Source organism: Juglans microcarpa x Juglans regia, chromosome 1D (genome assembly GCF_004785595.1).
Source record: "Juglans microcarpa x Juglans regia isolate MS1-56 chromosome 1D, Jm3101_v1.0, whole genome shotgun sequence".
In the NCBI taxonomy this organism is placed as follows: Eukaryota; Viridiplantae; Streptophyta; class Magnoliopsida; order Fagales; family Juglandaceae; genus Juglans; species Juglans microcarpa x Juglans regia.
The window spans coordinates 8149704-8171259 of record NC_054594.1 but is presented as its reverse complement, the minus strand read 5'-3'; the positions used below and the strand labels follow the sequence as shown (position 1 = coordinate 8171259).

The 21556-nt window shown below is 35.7% G+C and overlaps 1 protein-coding gene and 1 long non-coding RNA gene across 2 annotated transcripts; one reads left to right on the top strand and one right to left on the bottom strand.

The window, feature by feature from the left end:
* Window positions 1-2617: 2617 nt before the first annotated feature.
* On the bottom strand, window positions 2618-10660 carry LOC121267056. The gene is made up of 3 exons (XR_005940966.1): window positions 10528-10660; window positions 9255-9257; window positions 2618-2631 (listed from the first exon to the last, which is right to left on the bottom strand). It is a non-coding gene; the product is annotated as an uncharacterized LOC121267056 (long non-coding RNA).
* On the top strand, window positions 6302-21408 carry LOC121267045 (SKP1-like protein 21). The gene is made up of 11 exons (XM_041170929.1): window positions 6302-6494; window positions 11087-11357; window positions 13313-13704; window positions 14879-15103; window positions 15448-15639; window positions 15724-15834; window positions 16107-16185; window positions 18677-18780; window positions 18895-19073; window positions 20501-20622; window positions 20946-21408. The coding sequence occupies exons 3-11, from the start codon at window positions 13669-13671 to the stop codon at window positions 20966-20968; spliced, it is 1071 nt and encodes a 356-aa protein (XP_041026863.1). The 5' UTR covers window positions 6302-6494; window positions 11087-11357; window positions 13313-13668; the 3' UTR covers window positions 20969-21408.
* The last annotated feature ends 148 nt before the right edge of the window (window positions 21409-21556 follow it).

Below are 21556 nucleotides of genomic sequence, written 5' to 3'. Positions count from 1 at the left end.
CTATGTTAGGCCCCACATCGATTGCATAGTAAAAGTCTAGATTTGTTTTCTGCATATCCTGGAAGTAGTTCATTAAAGCTTCAACAACTCCAACTTCAAGGCGAAATTGTTGTGCTTTGTCCATATAGTTTCGACACTCCTGCTCAAATGACACATTCTCATACCCCCGACGCTTCAACAATTACACTCTTGAAATTCTTTGACATACATATTCTGGCTCATCATTTATTTCAAACCTCTTAGCCATACGAGCATCTTCCTTCTTAAAACATTTGAAGTGTCTTGCCTTCTCCGGACTACATACATGTGTGATCTAAGATTACACTAGACAAGGTATATCCATTGTACTTGTTCAAAACCACATTAACTCTGGCTTTACACCCTACCCTCTCTGTTTGTCTTGACTTGAGGACATTGGAAACCTGACTCTTTGTTATGCCTTGCTGTGCACAAACCAATGTAAACCATCTAACGTTCTCATCGTCTCTTTGTCTAGAATTTCTTCTACACATCTCAAACCCCTTATGCTTAGCATACTTCATATAGTAAGACCGGACTTATTCCTCACTAGAAAATGTCATTCCAACCTTGGGTTCTTTGACACCATCATCAACTTTGGGCTCTTCGACATCATCATCATTATCGAGCACATCATTAACCCATACTTCATCATATTCACTATTAGATAACTCTATGTCGGAACCCATATCGACTCCCTTGGAGAACCTACAATCAATATCCGATAATTGAATTAGAAAAATAATTTTTTTCATATTATTGACATGAGAAGATTATAAAAAATTTCATCATCAAATTCAACAATTAACATACAATTAGAAGTGAAATTTTCATTTATTGAAAGGTCCAAATATCAATTATAGTTCATGATGTAAATTAAAAATAAGCGGTAATATACACATTGAGAGTACCAACTTTTTAGCCATGACTCATAAGACTCCATTTTTTCAACCGTCAATAAGATCATCTCATTGGAACCTACTTCCTTCTAACTTTCATATGATTCAACATTAATCACAAGTTTCAGTCACGTATATAAATCCTAATATTACTTCAACAATTAATCACAAGCTGGAACTATTGTGGTGGAATTTATCTTTCAAGCCAAAATATGTGGTAGCAACATCACTAAGATCACTATAAGACAAAAATACAAACAAAAACAGAGCATAAGCCCAAAATTCAAGCAAACACATAGCATCATCCACCCAATACACATCAACTTAGTAACAACAAATGGATAAAGTAACAACAAATGGATAAGAAATTAAATAACTGCAAAAATAAGCCCAAAATTTAAGAAAAAATATTCAATTTATATGACAAATCAATTCACTAAAAGCAACAAATATTCTGTCGGTGAGGTGAGTCCAGGTAAGCTCAAAACCAGTTCACTAACAAGGTAAACTCAACACCAATTCACTAACAGCTACCTAGCAAAGATGAAGATATTTTTTTCAAAAATACCTATAATTTTTACCTTGGGAGCAGGGCATGGAGTGACTCGTGAGGGAGGCATAACATGTGTTAGATGGAAGTGTCGAATCGTGGTGAGGATGAACTACTGTGTGGAGTCAAATTAGGGGGTGTCGAATGGGGGGGTGTTAAATCGTGGTCAAGAAAAACTCGAATCGGATGAAATAGTTTGTGGAGTCAAATCAGATTGAGTCTTGTGGAGTTTCTGTGTGGATCAAAAACTCGTCAAAAATAGGGTTGAGAATGGTGGTCGGTGCCATGAGGGAGGAAGGGGCAGGTGGATGCGAGATGGGGGCTAGAGTTCAATCTTCACAAGCACAGACAGACTCGATCATGTGAAAGGGGTTGAAATTTTTTTTGTCTTGACCATGCCACATGGCATGCAACATCATATGCTACGTCAATCACCACACCAGGCAATTAGTTGGAGTGGGCATATAGAAGCAGCAGGGTAGTATTTTCCATAAACAATTCAACATTTTCAAATCTTAAAACAATAATAATATTAAAAAATAATATTCTAATAATATTGTATTCAACTTTAAACTTTCATCTCAACTCACTATCCAAATCTACCACTCTTATTTCTCAGATCACCTTCGGCCCAAATTTAAATGTGCTTGATGTTCTTTTTATCTTCAGTCCACATATTCTTCATTTATTTATAAATCAACACACTCAAAACTCGAGATCAAATCGAACACATTTCCTTTTATATATATATAAATTAAGCTTGATTGAAAATTAAAGAATATGTTACATGAATAACATAGGATATACTCTTCATCAGACAATAAAAAGTAGTAAAAAGACACAATATTTGGAATCTAGGAAAACCTTATGTGTACTTGAAGATAGATGAATGTGTCTATTTTTATTTATTCATTTTTTTACAAACTTTTCATGATTTGAGTATAGTTGAGTTTATCTCAATATCAAAGGCATCACACCTTTGATACAAGTGAAAATATCTAGTGAGAGTAGAAAGACAACATATCCCAGATAAATCTCCCCACTTAATTATTACATTCATTGGATGGTATAAAGAAAAAAAAGAAGAAGATAGGATCGGATTACCATATTTTTGTGAAGCAATATATAGATGCAAATGTACTCTCAAAAACACATATAGACACACTATACAAACACAACATAAGCTCAGACGTTAAATATGTGGATATGCACACATAAACACACATGAAGCAGTTACAAAGTTGTGACACAAGCTAACCCCACTCCAGCAAATAAATCATTCCATGAGATGAAGCAGATATGTTAAAATTTGAGTTATGTGGTCAATTGTTTATTTTTTCAAAATTCCTAATGAAATAGTAGTTGTATACAAACCAATCAAACTTAGATACCCTTAACACACCTACAAGAGAATTTTATTTCCTGTTTTGATACCAAAACCATCCAAGCAAACCAATATTGCTCCAAACCGTTGTGGTCGTGGTTCTCCAAGTAGACCCACGATGATGTTGTGGTCTATGGGTTTGCCTAGAGAGCTCAACCACAACCAATCATGGGTCCATGTAAAGACTTACAGCTTATCAAGATTGTGAGTCTCTAAGTAGACCTACAACCATGTTGTAGCTTGTGGGAATGCTTGTTGAGAATCTCCTTGAAAAAGAAGAAGAATGAAGAGAACAAGAAGAAAGAGAAGAAGAAGAAGAGCATGAGAAGAAGAAAAGCAAGAGATGAAGACCATCAGGAAATGAAGAAGAGGGGCTAGGGTTGGCAATGAAGGAGAGAGTCAGAATGGGCGGGAAGCATGGACAAAATTGAGGGATGGAGAGAGAAGTTAGGGTTTTTAAGGGATTAAGGTTGTACAAAAACCGACCACACTTGCTAGCCATAGAAAAATATGAAAACCGACTTCAGTCGATTCGGTCCTATTTAAACCGTCGAATTGGCCGATTATATATTAGATATATTATATTATATTATACGTATATAAAACAATGTCGTTTCATGTCGTTTTAGACTTGACGTTTATAAAAAAAAAATTATATGAAATGGAATCGTTTTGTTGAAGTCAAACGACACCATTTTGACCTAGTCACACGCAGCCCCACAACCCTTCGCTCCCCTCCTCCTCCTTCACAGTGCCACCATCGAGAAACTGAAGAACCGACCGAAATCACGCTGACACCGAGGTTGCCAGTTTGCTCCCCTTTAATCGGCTAGTTCTAAACCTGTGAGAAATCTGTCAGTGTGGTGTCAGTTTTGGATTGAAACCACACCGACGATGTTGGTTTTCACCCCTATAAGGGATGGAGAGAAGGAATTAGGGTTTTTTAGGTTTAAACATATACCCTATACGGGTGGGTGGGGGTACCCACTGGGCCTTGCCTCGTTTTTAATGATTTAACAAAATTTTATCCTCCCGCTCACTTGGAGTTGGCGAGTTGCCTGTCTAGTCGGGCCTGATGTGGGGACTTGCCTAGCAGGCTTATTTTCAACTTTAACTTGATTGATCCACGTCAAAGTCTTTAGACAATGGAGATTATGGAGGGATGATGAAGGTTCTGGTTATTGCGATTGGTGAAAGGTGATGGAGGTCGATGGAAGCTTGTAGAAGGGCAATGACAATGTATATCAATGAAAATGGAGCTTTCGATCTCCTTTGTGAACAATGGCGTAATGGTTATGGGTTGGGTGAAAGGGTTAGGGCAGATGGCGAAGAAGCTATCGATGGGGCATATCGAGGTCGAAGACTTATGAGAATAGGGCAAATGGAGGGAGATTTAATTTATGATTTTACTATGTTACTGTTCATAATAGAAGCTTTCGAAATTTCTATGATGATGTGACATGTGCTACTATTCACTCTACACCATCAGGGTGCGGTAATTGTAGGACATCGGTCTATATATAACTTCTTTAATAAATAACATATAAGTAATTCTATCTGAAGGTTTTTACACTACATAACACATAATTTGATTTGGAAGATAATTTTTAAAATTTCAATCTTACAAATCAAATTATGCAATATGAATGGTATGTGATGTGTGGTATAAATACCTTCAAATAAAACTACTTAGTACTCATAACATATTACTAATGACTATATATTTTAGTATTATTATGATACGAGAAATAGTTTGTACAAGTTCTAAATAGATAAGAAGCCTAAAAAAAAAAAGTATTAAAAAACTATTCTTTATTAGTGAGGCCTATTTTTTTACAAAAGATTCATATACAACTTGTCTATTTGAGTCTTATATCTAACATTACTCATTTAATCATGATAAGTTAAATTGAAATTGAATTTTACAAAATATGAATATTAGGTTTACAAACACGTCTCGCCATAAATTAGGTAATAACATAAAGGCCATGATATTTACTAATTTAAGTGAAAAGTTATTTTTATTTTATTTTTATAACAATCATCAAAGCAATTACATCGTAGAATCAAATTAAAAAATTTGTAAAATACAATTAGGAAAAGAAACCCACCAAATTATCAAATCCTCTATGGTAGACATTAAATATCTATCACATCAATCATAATAAATATGTGAGTGATATATGCAATTCGATAGAGTATAATTTTTTCATTGGTCAAATTGAAGATTGTTTCTTAAAAAGAGAAAAAGGGAATTAATAACTTGTATTACAAACTACTCATTCTTTCTCGACCCTTCTTTTTAACCCATAAGTAGAGTAACGTATCTCGTATATGTGATGATGTTTGATCAGAGCCTACTTTTGGCAAAGACTCACTTGCACCATGTTGAGATGGACAGTGAATAAGAAAATAAAAATGATAATGAAAATATAAATAAAAAATAAAATATTATATACTGCACTCATATTTTATTTTTATGACATTACCCTCTAATCTTGAATTTATTATCTTTAAAAAGATACATATATTGTATACACATTCCTATCTCACTTTCAGTTAGCCCAGTTTAAATATAAGAAATGTTTTATTTTATGTCATCTTATCATTATAATTTTTTTAAATTTATATATAAAATATAATAAATAATTCAACTTTTTTTAAATATAAAAATAATAATAATATTAAAAATAAGATTCTAACAATATTTTATTTAACTTTTAACTTTCATCTCATCTTAACTCATTATCCAAATGGCACCTTAGAGCATAAACGAGTCAAGTTCGAACGAAAAGTGAGTGATTTAAGCCCTCTTCTTTTGCTTTTAGCCAAACAAGAGCTAAGATCGAACTTATTATCAAATTATATGTTACATTCACACATAATTACAAGTTTGGGCATGGTCAAAAGTTATTTAATTTTGATAAAAATGAATTATTTACATTATTTTTATAACTTTATTTATAAGTTTTTACAAACCGACTTTAGTCTTTTTTTAAATATCTTTCTTTATATAACTTACACACACATGCATATCACTGATTATATTTATAAAAAAATTAAATAATATATACCATATAAAGAACATGATTTTTCTCTAATCATTTTAATTACTAAACACTCTCTTATTGTAAAATCATATTTTTAATATAAAATTATTATATATATAAAATCAAATGAATTTTAATTTGTGTTAAAAAAGGTCTTCAATTTAAAAAAAAAAAACTGCTAAATTCGAGTTAATCTCAAGAAATTTATTAAATAATATTGATTATTTACAGTTCCACTCTTATAAAAAAAATATTAATATGATATTATTCATCAAATATTTGTAATTATTATTTTTAAAAAATAAGAGCTAATATAACGTTAAATAGTAATGTAGGGATATAACGTATAACATTATTTAAAAAATAAAAGGGAATTTAAACATTAATGGACAATATCGCTTCGACTTCGGGAGATACTGCATTTTAATTTTATTTTCCTTTAAAAGTTAAACTCTCTCTCTCTCTCTCTCTCTCTCTCTGATTTATCCATTTTGGATTCGCCGACAACCGTCATATCCGTGCAATTCGAAGCTCCTTTTCTCTATTTACCTTTGCAATTGATCTTTCAATCGTCGTCTTCCTCTGCTCACAAGGTACATGATGCTTTCACTTGCATAGAAATGTTTCATATATGTTTGTATTACGTGCATATATCAATATATATAAATATTAGTATACATGTTGGTGTTTTAAGGTAATTCCTCCCATTGGATCGATTCGGAGGTAAAAATGTGAGAAACTTGAGTGTATTTTTGCATCAGCTGGTTAATAACGTTATTTGAGTTGATTGGTAGGGTTTGGGTAATATATATATATATATATATATATATATTATATTCTTATTTTCGATGCCTTTTCTTGTTCTTCTGTGTATTATATATATTGGATGTTGTATTCTTTCATGGTTGCTGACAGACGGAGGGTAGGTGTTGATACAAGTGCCTTTCGTAATAGATTTGCTCTCTTATTGGGGTACGTTTGGTTGGTGAGAGAGTTCAGGGAGATGATAAGAAAAGAAATGTGGATTCGACTATCATATGGCAATTGATGAGACTGGATTTTAGCTAAGATGAGCTTAATGATAAGTATGCAACTATGTGGCTTAGTCCAAAGGATTTTTTTTTTTTTTTTTAAATATATATTTAATTTTCTTTCCTGATAATAATGAAAGGTATTATTAACCATTTAAATTGTAAAAAGAGCTGGGCCAAAGTGCAGATGTTGATATGGGTGAGTGGCAAGTTGAGAAATGACAAGCTTAGAATTGACTAGTTGGGATGGTTTTCGAGAGTGCTATAGAGAGTTATGATCTAAAACAATGTTGGGTGAGGCAGTGAGATTTAATTTTTTTTTAAGCTTTTTTAGTTTTAGAAGATGACGGTACCCCAATTTCAGGGGCAGTGAAAGAATGCTATTGGCTCAAGGAATGGAAAGTATAACTTATGTAAAATGACGGAGATGTTTTTTCATTGAGTCTAGTTGATGGTGGAAGTATTTGGTTATTGATGATGTGCTTATGCTTTTAGCTCCCTTTTTTCCAATATGTAAGTGCTTGGGAAGTCAGGTGAGGAAAATAATAGAAACTTTGGGCTTGTGTGCTTGGAGCTAATTTTGGAGATGGGTTCACGATTCCTTTTAGAAATTCTAACGAGGTCTAACAAGTGTATGCGACAATCACAAATAATTAATTTGTAATTATTTTTAGGTTGTGTATTAGAGATCTCTTTATCGCCATGGGTGCCACATCCGGGAAACAAAAAAGAAAAATAGAGTATATTCTAGTTCATACTTGCTGTCAGGGTACAGACTAGTGGTCAAAGAATGGGTTTGAGATAAGCTATAGACTCAAACATCTTGGGTTCAATTCCCCATTAGTTGTTCTCCTGGATTACTTGATATATGGTTCTGGTGGGTGGGATCATGTATCCGGGGTGTACTCCCTAGGGGTGGATCCAAAGGGCCTTAAAAAAAGATACATGACATGTGGAAGTGGAAAAGAAGTTTGGTATGTCTTCCCTAGCTTTTAGAACTTTGAATTAAACTGACTTCAATAATTAGAGAGTCCATTGTTGACCTGTATGCCTTGTTATAGGTATGCTGTTTTTGATATGTAGAGTTGATGATTTTGCATGACGAAGAATACATCTGAATAAAATGATTCAAAATTCTACCACAAATGTAGATTTGCTTTGACATCCCATGAAAGATCTAAGTTGTCTTGTGCATTGTGTTAAAATATAAATAAAATGATTAAGTTTGCTCTTCTAATCAGTTTAAACTATTGGGACAAGTAACAATTTAACATGGTATCAGAGTAGAGGTCTTGAGTTCCAATTTCGACTCCATACTTCACATCTTATTTAATTAAATATTTTATGTAGTAGGTCCACTTATTTAAGAGAAGTCTAATCTACACATGAGGGGAGTTTTAGAATAATCAAATGATTATTATTTTTTTTTTTGGATAAGTAATAGATAAATTTTAGAAATAAGAATGGAATAGGCATAGCCTATGTATACAAGAGGTATACAAAAGAACACCTAAATACATTCTATGAACAGTAAATTAAAGACAAAAAGTCATGCACATTGTTCCCATTTAGTACAATAGCAGAAAACCAAAGCATTCAAGTGTGTACAAAAAAATTCTGCAGCTCTGCCATTGTGCGCTCCTTGTCTTCAAAACATCATTCATTCCTTTCCAACCAAAGACACCACATGATGTACAATGAGATCATCTTCCACATTGCCACCACTTGGGAATAGAGCCTTGGATCATTTTCCATCAGCCCAATAAATCCACCACCCTCAGTAGCATTACCCAAGCAATATCCACCCTTCTAAAGATCTCATCCCATAACACTCTTGCCACCTCACAGTGCAATAAGAGATGATCCATTGATTTTTCACTCTTTTTACACATATAACACCAATCCATCACAACACGTCCCCTCTTTCTCAAATTATCTGTTGTTAAAATCTTCCCAAGAGCAACAGTCCATACAAAGAAAGCTACTTTAGAAGGCACACGAGACCTCCAAACATTCTTCCAAGGGAATACACCTTGATTGTACATTTCTTACTATCATTGAGCCTCCATTGCATTCTATCTCGCTGTGCCGTGAGGTGTCCCATGGAGTATATCAATCTGAAAAAATCTGAAACGGTGGACAATTCCCAATCATGAAAGTCTCTATTAAAAAGGATATTCTACTGGTAAGAGCCGTGAGAAGATGCCCGCACATCCGCCACTAAAGCATCCTTATTAGTAGCAATACGATAGAGGGCTGGAAAAACCCTATCTAGAGCGCAATCTCTGCACCACACATCCCGCCAAAACCTGACTCTAGTACCCTCTCTGGCCACAAAACGTATATGTTTTTCAAAGCACGGCCATCCCTTTCTTATAAATTTCCATATTCCCACACCATACCCTCCCTCACTCCACTGGAGTACCAACCCCCCCCCCCCCCCCAAAGCATTTCCGTGCCTAGCGTCAATAATCTCCTTCCGCAACGACTCTCCCTCCAATTGGTATCTCCATAATCATTTTCCCAATAAAGCTTTATTTAATGTTCTCAAATTGCGTACTCCCAAGCCCTCATTTGAGATTGGGGAGCATACGGTAGACCAATTAACAAGATGGAATCTATTTTCCACCCCCATGCCCCCCCATAAGAATGCCCGGAAAAGTTTCTCAATCCTTTTCGCCACCCCTGCCGGCAAAGGAAACAAAGATAAGAAATAGGTGGGGAGATTAGTTAGGGTACTCTTTATTAAAGTGAGACGACCCCCTTTCGATAAATTTACCATTTTCCAACCCGCCAACCTTTTCTCTACCTTCTCCACTATCCCATCCCAAATAGTTCTAGCCTTAAACTTTGCACCCAACGGAAGACCCAAATATTTCATAGGCAACGAAGACACCTTACAATCCAAAAGACTTGATAAGCTATTGATGTTGGGCACCACACCCACCGCAACCATCTCGGACTTACCAAGATTCACTTTAAGCCCTGACATTGCTTCAAAACATAATAACAGTGCTCGAAGTGATTGAATTTGACTATGGTTCACTTCACAAAAGAGTAAAGTATCATCTGCAAATAGGAGATGTGAGATGATAATAGAGTCATTAGTGCCATTACCCACCTGGAACCCAGATAGGAACCCTCCTCCAACCGCGGCCTTCACCATCCGGCCAAATGCCTCCATAACTATAACAAACAAAAGAGGGGATAAAGGATCTCCTTACCTCAAACCACAAGAACTGTCAAAAAAACTTGCAGGAGTGCCGTTGACTAGTACCGAGAAGCGGGCAGTGGAAACACAATTTCGAATCCATGAGATCCACTTGTCGCCAAAACCACACCTCCCGAGCAAATATAATAGAAACTCCCAATTCACATGTTCATAAGCCTTTTTCCATGTCAAGCTTGCAAAGGATGCTTGGAACTCCCTCTCGCATTCTGTGATCCAAGCACTCATTTGCAATAAGAATCGAGTCAAGGATTTGCCTCCCATGAATAAATGCGTTTTGAGGCTTGGAAATAATTTGTTCCAGCATTGGACTTAATCAACTAGCAAGAACCTTCGAGATGATCTTGTATACCCCACTCACCAGACTTAAACTACAAACAATACTTCTATCAATAACTTCCATCTTTGTTTCTTGAAAACACACCACATCAACCTTCCACATCCGCAATAATGATTTTATACGAAGGCATTTATTGCGATCATTAAGCCCCCGTACATTCCAAGATAGGATCTTAGGTTTCATGGTAACAAAGCGTACCCCTCCCTTTCAGTCTATCCCTACCACCGCTCCCTTCCTTCGCGTCGCAATTAATAGAACAAGTAAGTCTTTTAAGTTCCCTGTCTTGCTTTGTGGCTGACTTCATTCGACTATCTTCAATTGCTACTAGAAGAGCCCGACACTATTCTTCAAAGCCTACACAAGAAACCCAAACACAAGCTTGTAAATCCTCCACCTCTTTAAACACCCCACACCGATGTACACCTCAATGGATTAAGACTGGGTGGGGAGTGTGCATAGAGGGTTCAGCACGCCCCCCCCCCCCCCCCCCAAAAAAAAAAAAAAAAGGGTACTCACCGTCACAAATGGCCAGCTGTAATGCCATCTCAGAACTCACTGAGCTTGAATTTGTGTATGCCATCTCAGAACTGTGCTGGAAAACCTGGGGACTAACTCTGTCGAATACCCTAGTACCCTAGTATTTATGATGGAATGGACTCCTCCCGTGTGCTCATCGCACTTCCACCCATCATTAGCATCTTTTCCATAGGTGAAACAAGTTTCGAAAGCCCTACTGTCGGGATTATGGCCGCCAACGGTTCAGATGACAGGGTTGTGGTAGTCGATGCTCTGGCCACCTCGTACGACCTTTTCTTGGGTCGCTGGCTTCTCAGACACATTGGAATCACCACCTGAGGTAGTGACTGCTCCTCGAGGCTCTGCAAAAAATGATTAAATTTATTTCTCCCATTAGCTTAAGCTTTTGGGAAAGTGGTAATTTAACATCTTGCTACATTACTTACATGCTCCATGTTTTCTTGTTTTGTGCTTCATCAATGAGGTGAAGGTGGAAACTCCCATGTGAATATTGAATATTTAGGAAAATAGATAAAGGATGCAAGTTTGACTTATTGAGGATTTATTTACTCTTTCCAAGAGGTTTAAATTTTTTTTTTTGATAAGTAAGAGGTTTAAATATTTGAAAGAAGGAATTTAATTCTCAGATTGGTAGTTTCATATTTTTATGCTTAGGTAGAATTGGATTGGAAATAATTTACAAATTACAAAAGGAGATTGGGTTGGGGTGCAACCTGGCGGCATGGCCTGTCCGAGGAGAAGGCGCACCACTACACAGTGGTGACTTGTGGTTGTTTACAGAGAACGGAAGCTGGGTTTTCTCGTTTCTCTTTTCTGTGCAAGGCTCTGTAATTGGGGGCTCTAAAACAGGGACTGTGTTTTAAGGAATTGGCCGAGGAAGAGAAGATATATATAGATGGAAGAGGGTGTTCGATGTGTTCGATTTGGAGTCAAACAAAGGCTGCCTTGAGCTAACAATTCGGTCGAGAGGGAGGGTGATGGACGTGGGTGTTTGTGAGGGTCTGAAACTGTACTGTACGAGGAAGTTGTGTATAATGAGAATTGTGTGGGTAATCAGTTGGCTGAATCTATTTGATATGACGATGGTTGTGGGTGGCTAAGATTTTAAGAAACTTTTTTTTTTTATATAAGTAAGAGATAAATATTATTGATATGAATGAAGTAGGCATAGCCTGTATACACAAGAAGTATACAGAAAAACACCTAAATACATTCTAAGCGCGATAAATTAAAGACAAGAAATCATGAATATTGTCCCCATTTAGTACAATAGCAGAAAACCAAAGCAGTAAAGTGTGGAGGTAAGAGTTCTTCAGCTCTGCCATTGTGTGTTCCTTGTCTTCAAAGCAACGCGCATTCCTTTCCGACCAAATACACCACATGACGCACAACGGGATCATCTTCCACACGGTTGCCACTTGATGACAACCTTGCATCTTCCTCCAACAACCCAACAAGTTCACCACCCTCAAAGGCATAACCCAAGCAATATCAACCCTTTGAAGGATCTCATCCCACAACACCCTTGTTACCTCACAATGCAGTAAGAGGTGATCCACAGATTTTAAGAAACTGAGAGAGTTTCAGATAAAAACTGGTAGTAAATTGGTCAGTGGGATTCTAAGAAATGGGAGAGTTCCATATGAAATGGGTACTACATCTCAAGGGGAACTCGGTTAGTGATCAATGGATAATAGAGTTTGAAATTTAAGAACACACTTTAGCAGTTCACTTAAGCTAGGACTGGGAGTGATTGAGACTGTATAGGGAACCTCAATCAATGATGATTCTAAAATGAGAAAAATTCTAATGGCTGATCTTAATTTTAAAATGTGTCTAATTTGTCCAATAAATATCTTTGGGTCTTTCAAAAATTTCTTGGGCCAATTTCTAATTAAGTAGGGCCCACTTAGTACATAAAAGTATCCATATTGCATCTCTAATAATACTAGACCGGGTTGTTACACTTGGGGTTGAGACTCTGTCCTGGACACCCGGTGCCAATAAAAAAGATTGCAAATTAGGAGAGTTAACTATGGAATCCACATCTAAAGCCATAGTGAATGAACAAGGTATATGCACTGAATAAAAAGAATGTATGCTCGCCCTTTTGTTTGGATTGTGATGACAGAAATCTAAAATTAATTCAGCATTCATCTTTCTCTTGTGTTTGTTTTTTCCTCGCTTGTCTTATATTTTCTCTCAAACTTTTGATCTTTCTTCCTGTAAATTTGTAGAGCACTGAACATGATCAAAACATTATGGCTCTTCCAGGTATATTAAAGCATGCAACTTGCATTTTGTGGTCGATAAAGTTGCAAACTTTTCCTGCTTTTCTGGTTCAACGTTGAACTAAGAATATTTATTGGGATTGCTGCTGGTAATATTCTTGATGGACTCGGTGCAAAGGATTCTAATATTTTTTCGATAAAAAAAAAGATTGTTGATGGACTCGGTGCATTATGGCTGGAATGTTGGATAACTTTTACAAATATTAGAAAGTCTGATTGCTAAAGGAAGGTGAGCTTTCATTTGGCCTGGAGCATTTCAGGTCTGAGAGGGGGTTATACCTCTATTGGAGAGGTGCTTTGTTTTTTCCATCTTTCTTGGTGTTTTAAAATCATTGGAAAATGTCAGAAGTTGATATGGCAGTTATTAAACCGGAGGTATGATACGTATATTTTGCATTACTTTACTATTTCAGTCACTCAAGTTTTCTTGTGATTATTGCTTTTCTTTGGCTTGTTATTTTTCTTGGCTCTTGTTAATTAACTAGCCGTGTTATGTATTTTCTGAATGGGCCCTTCAGTATCATGTGTTTCTTTTAACCTTGGTATGAGGCAAATTGCATATTATCTATCTCATTATTGCACATAATTTGTATATGCAATTCAATCATCTACCTACATTTATCTCTGGTTTTATTTTTAAACACACACGTAAGTATTTTATAATGTGATTTTACATGGATGCCCAATTTAATACAAGCTGTATACCTTGACGATTGTGGACCTAATTGAGAAATGCTTCATCCATAAAGGGATCTCCCAAAAATAAACTCATATTGATGTGGTTTGATAAGGATCTAACGTGTCACATTAAGCCACGCCTGTTTGTGAGTTTAATTTATGAGAGACCTTGTTGTGGGTCTAGCACTTCTAGGCCTTACTAGGTCAGTTTCCAACTTGTGAATCTTAAGGACCAAAGCTTGGAGAGTTGCAAGTGTGAGAATTTGCACACCTACATGCATGTGCACAAACACTTGTACATATGCTGCAGGGAGTTGAATATCTCTATTTGTTGCGTGGGGCTGGGTGGAGGTGAAGACAGAGTTAAAGGTCTTGGTTTTGAACATACACTTTACCCAACGCCTCCCGTCCTTTTGATGGTCTTAATGAAGGCCGATAGATGGGAGAACTAAAGTAAGGCCTTCTGTGCAACACCTCATGTCTTTGCCCCCTCCCCCAACCCAAAAAAAGAAGAAAAAAGAAAATCGCATGCTGTTGTTTAAAGAATTGGTGGTCTTGTGGAAGATATGGCACATAATTCCTACTGAGGTGTGGGTAGACAGATGAACAAATTAAAATGTAAACCATAATGAAAGATGCTATATGATCCTTATTTTTGCATTATACAAAGTTCACATCTGGGTGCAGGATAATATACTTGTTAAGACGTCGAACTGATAATTAGTTCTGTTCAAGGTTGTGCCTCTTTTTCTAGATGTTGTTAGTGCTTGCAGTTATTTTGTACCTCTTGTGGCCTCAGTTTTTCTAATTTTCTGGTCTTTTAGTTTTAATACTGACCCTGAAGCTGTGTTGTACCAAACGGGATTGACAGATGATGAAGTCCTATATCTGGCTTCAGACTGTTGATGGTTCAATCCAACAAGTGGAGCAAGAGGTTGCCATGTTTTGCCCTATGATATGTCATGAAATAATACAGAAAGGCATGGGATCATCCAAGAACCATGCAATATCTCTGCCACCACGAGTTAATCCTTCTATGTTGAGCTTAATTCTGGATTACTGCAGGTTTCATCAAGTACCAGGTCACTCTAACAAGGTTCTATATAATTCTGACTTTTGCTTTCTTTTTGTTGGGATGATATTCTTTCCTTCGTCTTTAATCTAGGCATATTATAAACCTGAGAAGTGGATGAGCTGTAGCTCAAATGGAACCCCCTCCTCCCATAAGAACGGGGTGGAGTGAGGTTGCAGGTTCAGGATTCATTAGGTGTACGTGTAACTTTCCAATTAGAAAAAAATGAAACTTGCAAAATCTGGACCTGTTACTCAGCTCTTTCCTTTTTTTTCTGTTAGTTTTTTAGTGAAGATGACATGATTTTGGGAATGGCTAACCCTGAATGGCAAACGATGAGTTTAACTTCAGGTTGTTCTCTTGCATAGGAACGCAAGTCTTTTGATGAAAAGTTCATTAGGATGGACACAAAGAGGCTCTGTGAGTTGACATCCGCTGCTGACAGCCTCCAGTTAAAGCCTTTGGTTGATCTTACCAGTCGTGCCCTTGCACGAATTATAGAAGGAAAAACCCCCGAGGAGATCCGTGAGATATTTCATTTGCCTGATGATCTTACAGAGGTGTCTGGTGTTTGTGAGATCTGTACGTACTAGAATGCCCTTTTCATTTCCTCTATTGTTTCTAATGCTAGTCCATTTATCCAGGAAGAGAAACTGGAGCCTTTAAAAAATTCTACAGACGATCCTCGCATTCGACTATTAAATCGACTCTATGCAAGAAAGAGGAAAGAACTAAAACAAAGAGAGAAATTAAAGGTGATTTTGGCATTATTGTTTTATTATGCAAGAAAGAGAAGAGAACTAAAATAGAGTGAGAAATTGAAGGCGATTTTGGCACTAGTTTTTTTTTTTTTTTTTTTTTTTTTCATGCATTCCATAGCATCTTTCAGCATGCATTTATATTTCATAATTGTGTCCCTGTAGTTTGGCATGAATTTGCACATCAAATGCATTGAGAAATTGTGTTCATGTGCCATTAATACAAAACTGTATAGGAGGTTGATGATCATTGCACCTATATGTTTCAGAATGTTGAGACTGAAGAAGAGCGTGCCGATGACCGTTCAGTTGAAGATCTCCTGTCATTTATTAACGGAGGACACGGAGGTATACATGAATGTTTGCCTACTGTATGTTTCATGTTAATTCAGAGGTTTATTTTAGTTCTTCAAAAAAGTAGTGGGAATTATGTTCACTGGACTAAACTGGACTTCTTGCGATTGCATGATTATTTTGGCCATTTAAGTGCGAACATGAATATGCAATAGAGACCATACAGTGTGAGGAACTTGGGTTGGATTTTTTTTTCCCTGATCCTAACTAGATTTTCTGGAAATGCCCTTCATTTTGGAACATCTTATATGATATAAATTGTGCTAGGCTCCATCAAAATAAGATAAAAGGAGAGCGTGTTGATATTTATATAGAGAAGATGAATATAAAGAGAAAAGAAAGGTGGTATAGAAAAATGGAGATCTGGACCTAATATGAGGAGATTAAAAGATCCACAGAGAGCTAGGAAAACTGATCAGGTCTGAATATGAAGAATTAAGAAGATCTACAGAGAGATCAAAAAGAAAACAAGAGAGAGAGAGAGATACTTTTTTATAGGTAAAATAAATTTTTATTAAGTCAAGTGAATAGGCGTGTTGCCCAAGTACACAAGAACTATATGAAAGTGAACACTCAGTTACGAGTTACGAACTAGAAAATGATCCAAGAAAGTCATGAGCGCTAGTTCTATTGAGTACAATAACAGAGCCCAAAAAAAATAAGGTACATAGAGATATACACCGTACACTGCTTGACTCAAAATAATGAAGTCTTTTCACAGGCTTCATGAAATTGATGAAAAAGAAAAGAATGTGTTAGATTCGATCTTCTTGTCAAGGTAAAATATCAAGGCCCAAATCCCTAAGCTTAAGCATTTAAGAAAGTTCCAAAATTAAAGATTTTTAAATAGAAAATGATACTATGCCTCCTGAGTTTGCCCTTTCAATTTGATGGCTCATGTATTTTATTTTATTTTTTAATTTTTTTTTACTTAATGGTTAAGTGACTATTAGTGTATTGGGTTTTTTTTTTTTTTTTTTTTTTAATGTTTAAACATGTTTAAAAAATATTTAAAAAAAAAAAAGTGCAATTTGCACTAGGGGGCATGTCCAGTGGTCAAACTTGGGCGGCGTAGTAGCACTAGCCTTTTAAATATTCTCCTTATCTTCAGTTCAAAACATGATTGGCAAGATATATTGTTGAGTCAGTTATCATCTTCTAGCAACAGTCTGGAAATGGTTTTAATATGTTGAACTGAGTAGGGAAAACTTAGTTCAACATATTAAATTTGAATAATTCTACTTATCATCCCACACGCCACACACCACATCTTTTTGTAATTTTTTTTCCTTTCCTATGACAAGTATATGGTGTATGGATGATGAGTAGAACAACTCAATTAATTTAGTAAGAATAAAATAAATTAAAAATTAAAAAATATGTAAAGTGTGTGTGTGAGATGATGAGTAGCAGCCCTCATTAAATTTTTCTTACTTATTAAAAAAAAAAAAAAAAAACTAACTAGGAAAAACTTGTATGGGGAGAGAGAGAGAGAGAGAGAGAGAGAGAGAGAGAGAGAAAGAGAGACAGTACACACAACTATGTTTGACTAAAAAGAATAATAAGCCAAAAACTGAATTTGGCTCAGGAGAAAGGAGGCTGCCACCTGGGGGGGGGGGGGGGGGGGGGGGGGGGGGTGTGGGGGGTTGGTGGGTTAACAGTAACTATGAAATCCTGACAAAACAGAAACTTGTGTAAGCAATCAAGTGGATTCACCTTGAGATGCCTAGGCTGGGTTTGGATACATAAACCTCCTTATCTCATCTCATCATTACAATTTTCTCAAATTCTCATACAAAAATATAATAAACAATTCAACTTTTTCAAATCCCAAAATAAAAATAATACTAAACAATTATATCTAACAATATTTTGTTCAACTACTATTCAAAACATCTCATCTCATCTCATCTCATCTAAACTGTCTAACCTTAGATACCCCCAACATCTTGCTGTGGGTCTACATTAAATATAGAGATTTGAGCCTTTGGTGGGATCTATTACTGGGCTGACATATTATTAAATATTACTTTTAATACCTTAATGGCAATTTTCTTCTTTCTGTTGTACATTATAGATAGGTATTTCACATGTATACTTCCTGTATACTTGGGCTTTGCCTATTAATCTGAATAAAACTTCTTGATTACTTATAAAAAAAAAAAAAAATACCTCAATGGCAATTTTTGAATTTTGTATCTGTTTGCATTTTTTATTTGGTCAGATATTTTTTTTTTAGCTCTATTTAATGAACCATGCAGTATTAGAGAATTGAGAAATTCATATACATGGATAAATACATACATTCAGACATCTTAATTATTGTTTTTATCTGGGTTTCATGATACTGCCTGTCACTGGCCGTGGGAGTATTAGAGATACTTTTGAAAGCACAATGGGTTGTGAAGTGTAGCTTCTTCTTTTCCCCTTTATTTCATTTTTAAGGCCTCATTAGAGGTAAGGAAATTCTGTTTCTGTTTCACAGATTCCAAGGGGGATAAAACTTCGAAGGGCAAAAAGAAGAACCGGAGAAGGAAGGATCAACTGAAAAATGCTTCTGTAGAAGAATCCATTGAAACCCATGAAAAGGTCTGAACCATCATGTGATTAAATCTTGATTTTTCCCCGTGAATGATCATTGAAACTTGATATGCGTATTCCTCAGAACTGTTGAGTCATTATTTTTTTCTTCACATGTATTAGGATTCAGATGGTCTTAATTTTGAATGCCATGGTGCTGAAGTTGACAAGTTGCGGTCCAATCCCGGTGGGACATCAAAATTGCCAGATGCGGAAGATGAGACTTTTCCGCATAAGGTTGAGTTTGATGATGGCGATATTGATGATGAGATTGACCCTGCACTAAAGGAGAAAATTGATAGGTGAGCTGGACAGGTTTTCTGGTTATTGAATATGCTTACTACTCATGAACAGTGAAGATATTAGCTTTATTTTTTCAGCTTCTGGCGCTCCTAATTGTGACTGCACAAATTTTTTTCAACATATGAAAAAGGAGTATGTGGAGCTGAAATGGGTGTAATAGGGCTATCCATGTATTTTCTAGAAATCTTACCTTGAGAAAAGTTTAGAGAACAATAAACTCTCTTTGATGAGTTGCCAGTTGATCTTAGTAGCTAATAACCTTTAGCATAATTAAGATTCTATATTCCCTAAATTCATTACATCCTTTCTGAACCCTATTGTAAACATGAAGATGTTGAAAGGTGATGGAACTTGGGATGGAACAGTCTCTTTTTACTAGGGTTGGAATTATTGCCTCCTTGAAGACGTTGCTTCAGTGTACTGGGGCGTTTTTTGTGATTTTTTATTTTTCCCTTGGAAGAGAAAGAGAGAGAGAGGTTTGTTAAAAAGTTACACTAATCAAAATCCGTTTACTGTTTGGTAGATATATATGCCTAAAGTGCTTTTAAAGTTAGTTACAGTCAAATAAAAGCTTCAATTTGGTGCTTTTTAAAAAAGTAGGTTTTCAGCTTTTTTTCGAGTGCTTAAAGCACTTTTGATAAATTTACCAAAAATACCATTTGTTTTCTTTTAGGAAAAGAGCTTTTAGACTGTTAAAAGTATTTTTTAATCTTCCAAGCTTAAGACCAAACGGGCACTTAGTAGTGGGGTCAATATTTTATTCGGATTGTACAATACATGTTCTATGATATTGAAATGGTATTATTGTTTAAAGTTAGTATGTTAGATCTAAAGCTGGTGCTTTTATTGACATTGGCTTCGACTTTTTCTCCATCTGTCTATTCTCCTATTGATCTATTACAGGAGAATGCCTTTGAGGATTTGGTGGACTTAGATTATCAATCCAAATACTGCATTCATTTCAAATGCTGTAACCTCATTGTATTGATGTGTTATTGCATCCATATTCCTGGATTTGTATATTATCGCTTCTGTGGGCAGCAGGATATTTGCCCCACCTCTTATTTGTCCATCTGAACTTTGCCACGGACTCGAAAGGGTGAATTGATGTGTTTTGTGGGGGAGAAGTTGAAATCATTTTGATAATCACGATACTCATTTTTGTGGAATAGGAAATATTTTCAACTGTTACAAATACCGGATTTTAGGCAATCGCAGGTTGCTTAGGACCCTTCACAGGAGTCTTTCCTTTCTTTTCCTCCCATTCTTATTTTAGTCATTTTCATCTCATTCTGTCAAAAAGAAAGTTGTTCAAATAAATACCAGTTAGATAGAAGAACAATTGCATCTTTGGACATGTTTTAGCACCATACCTTTAATTATTTGTTCTTATTGTCTTAACAAAATGAATTATCTTTTGACTCAGGGAGGTGGAAGATTTTGCCCGGAGATTGAATTCAGACTGGCCTGAAAGGATGCAAGAAATCCTTTCGTTGGGCCAAGAAAGACGACCAGTAAACGGAAATGGATCCTTAAGGAGATATGCTAGTACGGCTACTTTATCCTCATTTTTTATTTTTTCTCAATTTTCTTATGGAGAAATGATAGTTGCAGTTATGAGTGCAAATGTCGCGCAATTATTTTAAAAAAAGTGAATAAATACGGAATCTACATTAAAAAAAAATTAAATTTTTAATAGTAAACTTCACTTTTTTTCAAAGCAGCTGCTCAGCACTTGCGCACTCCACGACTGTACGTATCATTACTTTTTATTCTGCACTCACAGAGTAATGGCTGCAATGGTTTTGACCAGATTCAGTATATGGAATTACTACTTTACGCTCACTTTTGAAATTTGTTTCCACGTATAGGACCAGATTCGGAGTGGAATTAATGATCCTAAAAAATATGGATGCGCGCTCTCGGATTGGCCAATGGCTGGCTGCAACAGTTTTGATCAGATGCTTACCAGACACTACTGATAGAGTTGCTATTGTCACCAAATGTGGATTGACGTGCGAGCTTTATTTTTTATTCTTTCGTTTAATTTTTTTTTTTCTTTGTTTTCTTTTTGCTTGGTTGTGCTAAGCCAGGACGTAATTTTGATTCTGGGTGCAACCTGTATTCTGTGGGGGCAAGAAATAACCAACGAGAGAAAAAAATCAAAAATCAATCTGCTTTTTCCGAGCTAATGTTAATTGTCACAAGTTTGTTCGAGGTTGCATTTGGTGGTAGGCCCTTATCACTGGAATCTGTGTACTTTAAGGGGCTGAAAGTTCTGCTGATTTTGTATATGATTACTGAAATAAATGAATTTTGTACTTTATGTTCAAACTGGAAAGGCAATTGTGGCCATTGTTTTTTTTTTTATATTTAAAAAAAAATTATTTATCATTTATTTTCTCATTATCCCGTAATGTGATATTAGATGATAGATTCACAAGTGAAATAAATAAATAGTCTCTAATCATTTAATGCCACA

Excerpts from the sequence above, each read along its gene's own strand:
- LOC121267045 (XM_041170929.1), top strand. The coding sequence starts at position 13,669 with ATGTCAGAAGTTGATATGGCAGTTATTAAACCGGAG. Across the intron at positions 15,640-15,723 it reads TGCCTGATGATCTTACAGAG|GAAGAGAAACTGGAGCCTTT; the intron begins GTGTCTGGTGTT and ends CCATTTATCCAG. Across the intron at positions 15,835-16,106 it reads AACAAAGAGAGAAATTAAAG|AATGTTGAGACTGAAGAAGA; the intron begins GTGATTTTGGCA and ends TATATGTTTCAG.